Source organism: Leptosomus discolor, chromosome 4 (genome assembly GCF_034619465.1).
Source record: "Leptosomus discolor isolate bLepDis1 chromosome 4, bLepDis1.hap2, whole genome shotgun sequence".
NCBI lineage: Eukaryota > Metazoa > Chordata > Aves > Leptosomiformes > Leptosomidae > Leptosomus > Leptosomus discolor.
Genome location: NC_141394.1, coordinates 25,341,593 through 25,354,101, shown reverse-complemented (window position 1 = coordinate 25,354,101; position 12,509 = coordinate 25,341,593). Strand labels below are relative to the sequence as shown.

Below are 12,509 nucleotides of genomic sequence, written 5' to 3'. Positions count from 1 at the left end.
AATCAAAGGTCACCATAAGCAGCCATTTAGCACATGACGTGATCACACAACAAGCAGGTTTGGCACACAAACTCATGCTTTTAGTCCATACAAGCAGATATGGTGGCATGAATCAGTGAAGTGTTTAAGGTGGACATGGAAGCCAAGTCAGTAAACTCCAACGGCAGCTGGTACAGTACATTTCATAGCATTTTGCTCTTACTTGGTCACAATTTCTTGTAAACTAGTTCATGGCACTCACTGTCCATGCAGGTCCACAAGCCAAAATATAAGCATTTACAGAAATAATCAGATTTCTATTGTTGATCGTTGTATCGAGATCTCTCTCTCATTAGAGAGAGAATTTTTGCAGGTTTACCCTGCAGTTATATGTCATCTAACTGCAGATGTAAGTGGAAAAAAAGATGTACACATGGACTATTGCAAACAAGTAGAAGCAGCTACATGTAAACATATCTCAGACTTGTAAAATCAAATTTTCAGTTTTCAACTATAAATACAAAAAGTGGAGCACTATATACAAAACTTCATGCTTGTAAGGTTAGGTTCATCACTGCAGAGACAAAAAGAGATACAGGTTAATCAAATTAGTAAATTGCTATTTCAGATTTCCATTCCAAATACATAGATATGACAGAGTTGCAAATACAGATAGCTTTTTCCTCAGCACCTGCTATTCTTCAGAGATAAACACACCTAGGATTTCAGTTCTGCTTTATGTTTTCTAACATTTTATATGCCAGCATCCCTCCACCTAGATGAATCTGAATGCTATGTTTTTAAATCTAGCACTGTCTGGGTTAAATCTTTACTAAAATAATGTTGCCAGTTAACATTAGGATACAACATAACAACCAGAAGAATGTATTGAAGGACAGAAAGGTAAGAAAAAGAGAAGGGCAGGATGCACTGTCCTAGGTATCCCAGAAAAAATGTGTCATAATATATCAATGTAAATATTTGATAAAAATGCCATATCCACAAGCTTTTATAAAGAATGGGAAATGATAGGCAACTGCAGAAACCAAAGGATGTGTGTGTCTTCATATGTGTGGTGGGGTGGCCCTGCTCAGCAGCAGTCAAAACACTGATGTGTTATCAACACCTTTCTAGCTACCACTACAAAGCACAGCACAATGAGGTCTCCATCTCAGACAGACCCACTACAATATGAAAGAGAAAAGTCTTGGACTTTCCAGAAATCCAATGCCAACTGTTTCTACAATACTGTCTCAATGAGTTATTACTTCTATATATATTACAACCTCCTCACAAAAACTACTGTCATGGAGAGGTTTGGAGAGTTGGGCAGAGAGGAAGCTAATGAAGTTCAAGAAAGGCAAGTGTAGGGTCCTGCACCTGGGGAGGAATAAACCCATGCACCAGTACAGGTTGGGGGCTGACCTGCTGGAGAGCAGCTCTGTGGAAAAAGACTTGGGAGTCCTGGTGGACAACAGGTTATCCCTGAGCCAGCAATGTGCCCTTGTGGCCAAGAAGGCCAATGGCATCCTAGGATATATCAAGAAGAGTGCAGCCAGCAGGTCGAGGGAGGTTCTCCTCCCCCTCTAGTCTGCCCTGGTGAGGCCTTATCTGGAGTGCTGTGTCCAGTTCTGGGCTTATGCACTGAAAAACGACAGGGACCTACTGGAGAGGGTACAGCAAAGGGCTACAAAGATGATTAGGGGGCTGGGGCATCTCTCTTATGACGAGAGGCTGAGGGACTTGGGGCTTTTTAGCCTAGAGGAGAAGACTGAGGGGGGAATCTTATCAATGCTTATAAATACTTAAAGGGTGAGTGTCAGGAGGATGGGGCCAGTCTTTTTTCAGTGGTGCCCAGTGACAGGACAAGAAGTAATGGGCACAAACTTGAACATAGGAGGTTCCACCTAAACATGAGGAGGAACTTCTTTACTTTGAGGGTGACAGAGCACTGGAACAGGCTGCCCAGGGAAGTTGTGGAGTCTCCGTCCCTGGAGACATTCAAAATCTGCCTGGATGCAGTCCTGTGTGACCTGCTTTAGGTGATCCTGCTCTGGCAGAGGGGTTGGGCTAGATGATCGCCAGAGGTCCCTTCCAACCCCTAACATTCTGTGATTCTTTGATTCTGTGAGAGGCCTTATTTTGTGTTGCTGCATACATCTGTCCAAGAAGCTTTGATGTATATCCTGATACTGTTCTGTATGACTGTGACAGGCTTTTCTGTGTGCCAAGGATGTACTGCCCCTGAAAATAAAAAGCTCTGCCCATCCTACCTTTTGCCAACAGCCAGGCATTGGTAATCCATCAGGGCCCTGTTTCAAGGGGAGGGGGAAAAAAAAAAAAAAAAGAGAGAGAGCATAGTTAAGTTCGATAGGATAGATATTCCATCAATATCTGTTAGCTCTGACTTTCTATCTAGTAAGTAGCTACCAGTTCCTAATTTATTTCCTCTCTTGTTCTCAAGGTGAAGGAAAAACCAAAGGAGAGAAGGTTTACACTGTTAATACAAACGTGTACTTCTCTGCCATAAAGATTTGGTTTTCCCTAAATCATTACAACATCTTCATCAGTTTCTTACTGCTGTTAGAGCTCAGGCTGCATACTATTTTAAATATAATCTGTTATTCACAGCAATCTGTAGCTGAATGTACAAGATCAATGAGCAAAAAAATATTATCACTTTTATCTGGAGGTTATTGTGTTTTATGGGCCCCTAGTACAAAGTTAACCCAATGATAAGATAGCAAGACTCAAATTTGAGTAGGAACTTTTCTGTTCACTTTCATTCTTAGCTTATGAGTGAAGCTGCAGAATCTTAAGGCCTGAATATACCTCAAGTGACACAGTAGAAGAAAACATCAGTGGTGGGAGCAGGGCAGTACAGCAGCACTGGTTATTTCATCACTCGGACAATCCCTTCTCACATTAGTGAGAGTTACTCAATTTCTTTTCTGTCACCACCCTACTTTCACATATCTCCACGCATCCAGTGCGATAGATCAGAGCCAACTTTTGACTACATTCCTACTGTTTTTCATAGAACGAATTCCAACTTACATGGCTATACAGGGCTTATCCAGAGAGTTATATGCTCAGAATTAGGAGCATGTATCATGCCAGTAGACTATACATGAGCAGAAAAAAGATCAGGCCTTGGTATTTTTTAGAATATAGAATAACAACACTTACTATGTGAGTTTACATGTGAAGATAGTGGTTAATGAGAATTTTTGAATGTGCTTGGATGTAATCTGATGGGAATGGCTTGCTGCCTAAAGCAAGAAATAGAGCTGTTGCTTAGCAGCTTATTCTAGTAATTACCTATTAACAAAATATTTTTCATCCATCAGCAATGGTTAGTGAATCTCCAGATATAAGTGATAATACAGAGACAGAGGAACATTTTTAAATTACAAAAGCATGCTTGATTATCCCCAACAAAATATGAGATATGGTTACCATTAATTGGAAGCGAACAAAATGGACTATGGAATACTCTTAATGGACTATGTATTTAAGATTAAAATACATTTACTTTAAATTAGAAGTGCTATAGTTGAAAGAAAATCTACTTAATTTAACATTCATCTTAGAGAACCGTGCTTAAGCACCAAACAATATCAGAACATGCAGATCAAATTTTACTGCGAACAATTAAAAAGAAAATCTTCTTTGTATCATTAGGAAATGTGTATGTACTGTTTTGGGTTTTTTCCTTCATTTTTTTTTTTTTTAAATGGAAAAGAATTTAAACTTACTTTGCCATTAAATAAATATCACTGTTGCCAGATTGGTACAAGGGAGAGGGTCAACAAGTAGCATTTTAGTATAGGTGGGAACTTGAATTCATGCTAACATAGGGTGGGGAGTGTTGTGTGTATTCCAGGAAGGTAAGTTCCAAGGGTAAGACCATTAAATTGAAGACGTTAAAGACAGTGAGGGTTTGGGCTGCAGACCGTTATCTTCTTCAAACGTCAGGTAAGCTTTTCATTTCCATATCTGTTTGAATACTATTTGATGAACAGGCCAGACACCAAAAATATTACTTGTGTAAGGTCTGGGGCAGCAGGCTCCAGCTTGGCTTACTGGATACCTATGACTTGATCTTTAGAAATAATATTTACATCATTCTGTACATGACTCTCATTTTGGCCAAATCCTGAAAACATGCACCTAAGACTGTATGGATCTGAAAGGAAGTCCAGGGTGCAGAGAAGCTCTGGGACAGGCTAGGGTGAAGAACTGAGCCAGTGCAGACAGAAGTCATCAGACTTGATTAGAAGTGGACATTGTGCTGGGTTTCTACAAAGACTTGCGTTCAAGGTGAGTAAGGCAGTAGGTATTTTGTGAGGTAAATAACAAACCAATGATTCTCAGGGAAAATGTAGGAAGGACACAAACTTATAAATTGCCATGTGATGTGGGAACAAACTGCTGAGAGTTAGGTTTGAGGTGTCAACAGAAATGTGTGTTCTTTCATTGTAGTTATGATCACTGAAGCAGCTGGTTTATTCATGCACATGCATGTGTTATGTGAATAATGTAAAGTCAGCTCAGAAAAACATTACTTTACATTGAGAATGGCTGACTACAAACAAAGGAACTGCATGCAGGGTTGGTAGGAAAGAGAAATACTGTACCAATTGGCAAGGGGCATCCAGCCCATCCAGGCCAGGCTGGCCTGGCTCCCCTTTTTCCCCCTTAATTCCACGGAATCCCTGTTTGTAAAGATTAACTTGCAATGTTACTGTCAAGGAAATGCCTTCAGTATTGACTTAGCTGGAGCGAACAAATAACAATAGAGAGGCAAGAGGAGCAAGCTGACTGCCGTGGTGTGATTTCCAAATTGTGATTTGGCACATCCCAAATTTGATTTCCTTCCAAAATATTTGGCAGAAATTAATGGAAAAAACCCCACCAATAAAATCCACAAATTTAGCCTGAAAGTCTTAAGCCTGGTGCTTTAAACCAAATCAGGAGGTTGACAAAGAAAGTCTGCTCCAGAATTTGCCAGAACTTGAGAGAAGGCTGTGTTAACAAAGGGCAGCAGGTGACACAGTAGCTGGTGCTTGTTCCTCTCCCCTCATTTCTTATTCCATCAGTCTACAGCAGGATGATCGATTGTCCAATACACAAGCGAGACGTACCAATGGGCAAGGTGCATCTAATCCAGGAGCACCCTGTTCTCCTTTCTCCCCTTTAGGCCCCTTTTTGCCTTTCTTTCCCTTTTCCCCCTGTGGATACAATGGTTTGGATAAAACAAGTTTCATTGTTTTGGAAAAAAAATAAAGAAAGATTGGTTTAAAAGTTTGGGTTTTTCTTTTTAAGCCAATGGAGAGCTGAAAGGACACTTACCACTGTGTTCTGGTTTGGATGGTGCATTATGTGGAAAAATAAATTATATGATCACAAGCAAGAACTGCAATCAGTCGGTATTAGTTTGTGTCGGTATTTCATACCAGTATTATGAATGTTTTGAATCCTAGAACAGGACTTGATATCATTGATTTCTTGAGACAGAGGCAAATCTGCAAATCCCCCCAGTCCACAGTCCAAAATAAGAGGTCTCCTATTTGTTCTAAGTGATAGTACTGAAGTGCACACGCACACTAAGCTGAATTTGTTAGCTTGCCTGGAAGGTTTGTCACTAGTCAGAAGTAACTTTGCGATAGCAGAGTACATCGGTGTAGTCTCTCTAGAGAAGACGTGTGGCATGGATGTTTCGCAGGGATGGCTGGTCTCTGGCTACATTCTATCAGCTTCCATGATGTCAGGTCAAGGGTGAACTTGGCCTTGAGCATCCTTTGATGAACTGATCCTTTGCACTCTGGTAAGAGTTTAGGACAAATCCTGTTCTCATTGGTTTCCACAGAAACCCAAAGACATCACTGAGCGTGCACTCCTATCACTCCAAATACAACACGACCATTTCAAACCCTGTTACAGGAATCAAAACATTCAAACTGCTTGATGGAGAGGTGCTATGACACTTTCAATGATTTCATAATGTCTTGGTATCATAAAGTAATCAGAAGTGATAATTAGATTCTTTATTTAAATATTCCAACATTTAAATGTTCTCTCTACTGCAGGCAATGCTTCATCTACTTATTTTACCAAAATTCAGTCCTTTGATTTCACGTTAAGTTTTCTTTTTAAATGTAAAACTTCCAGTGCTTTAATTACTCATGGAAATGAGCCGACTCCCCTCAACAAAGCTAACTGCAAATGACCTCACCTTCAAGCAGCATAAGATGTTTAGAGAGTTCATTTTATAATTGATTTCACACCAGTTGATCACAATGGTAAATGAGTTTCAGGTTTGCTCTCAATTTCACAAAAATCAAAAAAGGTTCCGTTAAAAAAAAAAAAAAGAAACAAATTGGACTAGGATTGTAAAAAATGGGGTAGGAAGGATGAGTAAATCAGGAATATCACAAAGAAATGGGAAAAATAGTCATAGGAAAATTAGTATGACATTGGAGAACCAGCAAGCGAGGTTGTGGCTATTGGGAGGATTTAATTTGTGAGGAAAAGGGTAAAAAAGACAGAGGAATTGTAAGGAATGAAGGTAGAAGGAGAAGGAAGGAATGCCCCTTTGGAAAGACAGACGGATTTTGGTGAAGCATAGTAAACAGATGTTTAACTAGTTCCACACCAGTACAGAAAGACTTAATCCATTAATAAGAGAGAAAAGCACATTTTTACACAATTAAAAAATATTTAGCTATAGCATATTTAAAAAAGGAAGGAAAGCACATTATTCATTTAATATCATAGCATACTTCACACATTCAAATGAAAAAATCTTTTCCATGAGCAAAACATACTGCATCCAAAACACAATAGGAGCAAAGTTTCTTGACTACCTTTTCTGTGTGCCAAAAAGTCACAGGATATGTAGGAAAACAGCAACACAAACATTACCCTTCTTTACCAAATTGTAAGATTGTGATGTAAAAAAAAATCCCCACTAGTCCAAAACTGTTTGTTGTCTAAGTTTTAATCTTAAACCTACAAACCTACAAACATGACAGCGTAGCACAGATGCCAGTTTCAGGGTCAAATCTCATCTTATTTGTGCTTGATGTAAAACCAATATATTTGCTGTGAGTGTATGCAAGCACAGAGCATGGACATACTCCAGAAAAGATTCTGAAAATGGACAGTACATTTTGGTTTCTGACTCTTTTATATCTTTAGGAGTTGTACTTCTTTAACTTGTGTTACAAGTCAGCGGATAACTATTTACACTTCCAGTTTTGCAGGGCAAACCTATGGTTTTATTCAAACACAAGGAAGCAGTCATCTGTGTAGAGAATAGTCTGGATTTCCTGAGTATTTTACTACTTTTTCCATGGACTGAGTTCTTGTCTCTTAATTTTCACCTCCTTACCCTGAACTATAAACATCCACAGGAGATACGGAGAATCTACATCTGATAAAGATTAAAAAAAAACCTTCCTGCCCTTCCTCAGTCCCTAAAGAAATACAAATTTGTGTCACTTCTGTAACACTGTTATGGTCGGAATAACCTCTAATCCTCACATGCAAAGATTTTCCTCAATGCCGAGTGTAAGGGGAAAAGGATTATGCATTTCCAGCCACTGTGGTGACACGTTATACTCCTCTGTCAATATTTATTACAAGAGATACAACTGCACTCATGGGGTCAGGCCCCTCTTCCCTCTGTCTCCCAACAACACAATCTCTACCTTTTGTTAAAGGTTATTTCTTTTTAAAAGGATTTTTTTTTTCTATTCATACAACTTGAAAATGCAAAATCAATTGTATACATCTTTTTTGTGCTGAGTGCTCCTGGACTGTAATTTTCTATGAGTAATTACAGCTAGAACACTCTTTAAAATTATTTTTACAGCCAAGTTAAGCAGACATTGTAATGCAAACACTGACTTGCTTTCACTGTAGCAGAGCTACTGACAGGCTAAAAAAAAAAATCATCAGTCTAGGACTCATCTCAAACTGAAGAAGTAAAGATCTATTCCCTGCCTATCATAGCATGTCTATGAAAAAACCCAGCATCACTGGTTCTCAATAGCATGTTAGTAATGATATATATTTTTGCAATGCAATTTGAATTAAGTTTCTTAACTAGAAACTTGCTAATCCCAACTTGTGTGATGTCTGTCTAAAAGCCAGTAGTGTAAGGAGTATTTAAAACCTGAGAAATCACGAGCTGGACCCTCAACTTCTAAGCTGGTTTATCTCTATTGAAATGGGTGTTGTTACAGCAATTTGGTCATAGATAACTAGTAATTTACATAAGGAAAACCACCAGAACTGAGAAAATTTATTATAATGAAAGCTTCTATTAACTGCATTACTTCTTGTCTTTTGAGAGACAGCCTTCGATTTGGAAAAGGAACTATTGATGCAGCTAAAGTGGTTTTGGTGAAACCAGCTTACTTACAAGATACAAGTACTCCCTCATTTCCAGAAAAAAAAAAAAAAAAAGTCAAAACTGTGCAACAGAAGTCTCTTTCATAGAGGTCTCAGCTGTGCAAACCTCATGAAGTTCAACAAGGCCAAGTGTAAGGTCCTGGCACCTGGATTGGGGCAATCCCAAGCACAGATACAGGCTGGGTGATGAGTGGATCGAGGGCAGCCCTGTGGAGAAGGACTTGGGGGTGCTGGTGGGTGAAAAACTGAATATGAGCCAGCAATGTGCGCTTGCAGCCCAGAAAGCCAATCTCATCCTGGGCTGTATCAAGAGAATTGTGGCCAGCAGATCAAGGGAAGTGATTCTGCCCCTCTGCTCCACTCTGGTGAGACCCCACCTGCAGTGCTGCGTCCAGCTCTGGGGCCCCCAGCAGAAAGACAGACATGGAGCTGCTTGAGCAGGTCCAGAAGAGGGCCATGAAGATGATCAGGGGGCTGGAGCACCTCCCCTGTGAGGACAGGCTGAGAGAGTTGGGGTTGTTCAGCCTGGAGAACAGCAGGGTCCAGGGAGACCTTATAGGGACCTTCCGGTACTGAAAGGGGGCCTGCAGGAAAGGTGGGGAGGGACTCCTGATCAGGGAGGGTAGTGACAGGATGAAAGGCAATGCTTTCACACTGAAAGAGGGCAGATTTAGATTAGATATTAGGAAGAAGCTCTTTCCTGTGAGGGTGGTGAGACACTGGAACAGGTTGCCCAGAGAATCTGTGGCTGCCCCCTCCCTGCTTCGAGCAACCTGGTCTGGTGGGAGGTGTCCCTGGTCATGGCAGGGGGGGTTGGAACAAGATGATTTTTAAGGTCCCTTCTAACTCAACCATTCTATAAATCATTCTGTATATTCCCTGATTTTTCACTGAGAAAGACCTTCCTCTACCTAATTTTCTTTGAATATTCTGAGAATTTTTAAGGCAGAGATTGTGGTGGTAGGATTCCCCCCTGCCCCCTAGGCTGCTTGGGACTTGGTGCAATCCCCCTCGCTGGGCCACATACCAACCTAAGGTGAGTCAGATATGGGTTGCAGAAAGCAGCGTACCCCCTTAATGTGCCTGGCCCCTTCTTCCCCTGTTGTTTGGGCCTCAAACATCTGCACCTAGACTGTAAGCAGTGTACTGGAGCATTGAGGAAGCCCCTTAACAGACCTGGCTCCTGCTTCCCTTATTGCCTGGGGGAGCGGTTATAACAATCAATTGCCTCTTGGCCACCTAACACATCTGTATTTGGGTGATGGCCCAAATAGGGTGAGACCAGCACTCTAATGTCTAGCAAGTTCTGGGCATGCACAACTGGTGGAAAGCACCAGAAAATTACATCATCCAAGTTGGGCCAAAATGGAAAAATAGCTGAAGAAAGCCAATTAATTATCTGAGACCCTATATATAGTGACTCTAAGTGAGACCGTTTGAGTTCTCCTGGATCACAGTGGCATGTGACCAGCATCTCCCATGAGCTGGGATGCCACTCAGGCATGGACTCCTTAAAGACCATCTGCTGACAAAGCTGACAACTGGCCAGGACAAGAAGTTAACACTCTCGAGGCTCAATTATCACAGGCTGAGGAATGCGAATGCATTGTGAGTATGTAACTTGAGAAGAGGGAAATTTTAATGATACGCTAGCCTCTTCCATCCACCTCTCTATACCTATCTATGTGTTCATATATATATTTGCCATTATGAGTGTGGGTGTGTGTCATGGGATTGAAATATTTTTGCCTGTGTGTGTTTGTGCTTATCTGTCTATGTGTGGGGTTTTTTGGTTTGGTTCATTTTTCTAAATTTTTTTTTGTTTTATTATTTATTTAGGATACCTTGTAATAAATTAGTATGAATCTTGTCATACTTGAATCTGTAATTAAGTAGCTGTTTTGATTATAACATATTTTACTAAATTACCTCGTTAATCTTTAAAGTGGTTAATGATGAAGTGCTGCTAAAATTGAACCTTTTGATCTACATCACACCATTAATAAATTTTGAATTGCTGCTAAATCATAACCATGTCAAAAGATTTAATCTGTGACAATTTTCACTCTGCAGATTTACTGGCAATCCTCTTAATCTGAAAGCCCCTAAGGTAACATGGTTTCTGAAATATCTGTCAGACTTGCTAAGTACTTTATCCCATGCATTCTCCTCAAGAAACGGGTTTTGCCTTTTCCTGACTTTTTAGGGGTATGGAAACCTAGACTTCCTAGGAGGTGTGTCCTGTGGCCCAGGAGAACAAGGCTACAGGGGCAGCCTGAATTGCAACTGAACTCCAAATAGGGCCTAACTGTGCCTTGTGGCCTCACACAATTCCCACACACAATTCACTTGCTGTCTTGCAACTGGAGGTCCTGTGTTTGAGCTATTTAGTCAGTCTCTGGGAATAATGAACTAATACCCAACAGCAGCATGCTGAACTCTAGGACATTAAAGTATTTTTACATCCTGAGTGCAAGAATCTCAGCTGTTCCATTTTCACATATCATATTTATATAAGCCTACAGTTTTACCAGCTTTCCAGCTTTTCTCGCAGAGATATTCTAGGGCTCTGATGACTGTATTTTGTCTGCCTATCTCTAGCTGTACATGGAAACACACGCTCAGAAGGTCTGGTTGGAAGGGACTTCTGGCGGTTGCCTAGTCTAACTTCGCATCTTGAGCAGGATGATTCCTGACCCTAGATCAGGTCAGACCAGGCCAGGTCCTGCAGTTCTCCATGGGCAGTGGTTCAGCCACTTCTCTGAGTAAATTGTCCCAGTGCCGTGCTGCTCTCCTAGTGAACAAGGTTTTCCCAATAGCCACTCTGAACCTCCTGTGTTTTCCCATTTGCCATTACTGAGGAGTTTTGCTCCATCATATTTGTATCTCACCTTCAAGTAGTTTGGCCTTCTCTTTGTCAGACTAAGCCAGTCCACCTCCTTCAATTTCTTCTATCAGTTGTGTGTGACCCAGCCCCCTGCCAGCTTGGTAGCCTTCTTCCTCTCCAATTTCCCAAGTTTTTCTTGAACTGAGAGGCTCAACATACCATGTGCAGTATTCAAGCAACCTCACCAGGATTGATTAGAGAGGGGTAATAACTTATTTTAATCTTTGGACCCAACTAGTGTCTAAGGTATTCCAGTACGAGAACATACTCTTAAATCATTCGATTTGGTACCTGATGTAACTCCCACTTAGCGCAGGCTGGCCATTTTGCCAGTCATCTATCAGAGCTGGCAGTTATCAGTTACACCTTTCTGCTGATGACTGCTCTCAAAAATAAAAGCTGTTCGCTTGTGGCAGACAGACCTGTAGTCTTTGACAGCAAGCAAGAGCTCACCATTCATTGCGATTACTCTGCCCAGTCAGACACTGTCTTTATAATATTCATAGAGCACATGCTTAAGCAACAGTTGTTCTGCAAGATCAGTAGCTTATCAGTGATCTCTGAGCTCAAAGTAAGCAATGCGACAGGGGACAGAAGGGAATGATACATTTCATAGTACCCTTATCAACGCATTCTTGGGAAGTGTTTTGTTTGACAGTATTAAGAAAAGGAGGTGAACTCAAACAGCCATGGCAACTTTTTAACCCTGCTTCTTGTTTGAGATACCATGATGGGAAGTGGACCTAGTATAACCCTGTGTATGTCAGCTAGGCAAAAATAGTTGTCTGAATTAGAAAAATCACCTGCTCTGTGTATGGACTTTTGTATTAAGTGGCTTGGTGTAAGTGCTAATTCAGCAGGTTTAGCAACTGGGCTCTGTGTTGATTAGAAATAGGGGAGATTTGCTTATGAGCTTTCTCTGCACACATTTGGTCCTAAATTGCTTTTTACTAAACATATTTCCAAATCACTGTGTCTGGACAGTGAAAATGAAGTTAGGCTGTTTCTGTTAACTTCACTGTCTGGTTGGTTTACCAGAATGGTAAAGTACATGATTTAACTTCAATCCATAAGTAATTGTAAATAAGATATTGCCAAAATAAAAACCTAAACAGATCCTGTCCTTATCCATTTGGTGTGGGACAGGTAGTGTCTACAGGCATGATATGCTAAGATCAACAGTTATACTGCAAATACTGCCAAAGAACAGAGCTGGGGTCTT

The 12,509-nt window shown here is 40.7% G+C and overlaps 1 protein-coding gene across 1 annotated transcript in view; it reads right to left on the bottom strand.

Moving 5' to 3' along the window:
- Window positions 1–1,320: 1,320 nt before the first annotated feature.
- The window catches only part of COL25A1 (collagen type XXV alpha 1 chain), a 318,154-nt gene continuing 306,965 nt past the window's right edge, over window positions 1,321–12,509 (bottom strand). Inside the window, exons 36-38 of the mRNA XM_086464793.1 lie at window positions 4,620–4,697; window positions 2,253–2,291; window positions 1,321–1,359 (exon numbers count right to left, since the gene is read on the bottom strand). Coding sequence (XP_086320919.1) covers window positions 1,321–1,359; window positions 2,253–2,291; window positions 4,620–4,697 — 156 coding nt within the window. The remainder of the gene's footprint in view (window positions 1,360–2,252; window positions 2,292–4,619; window positions 4,698–12,509) is intronic.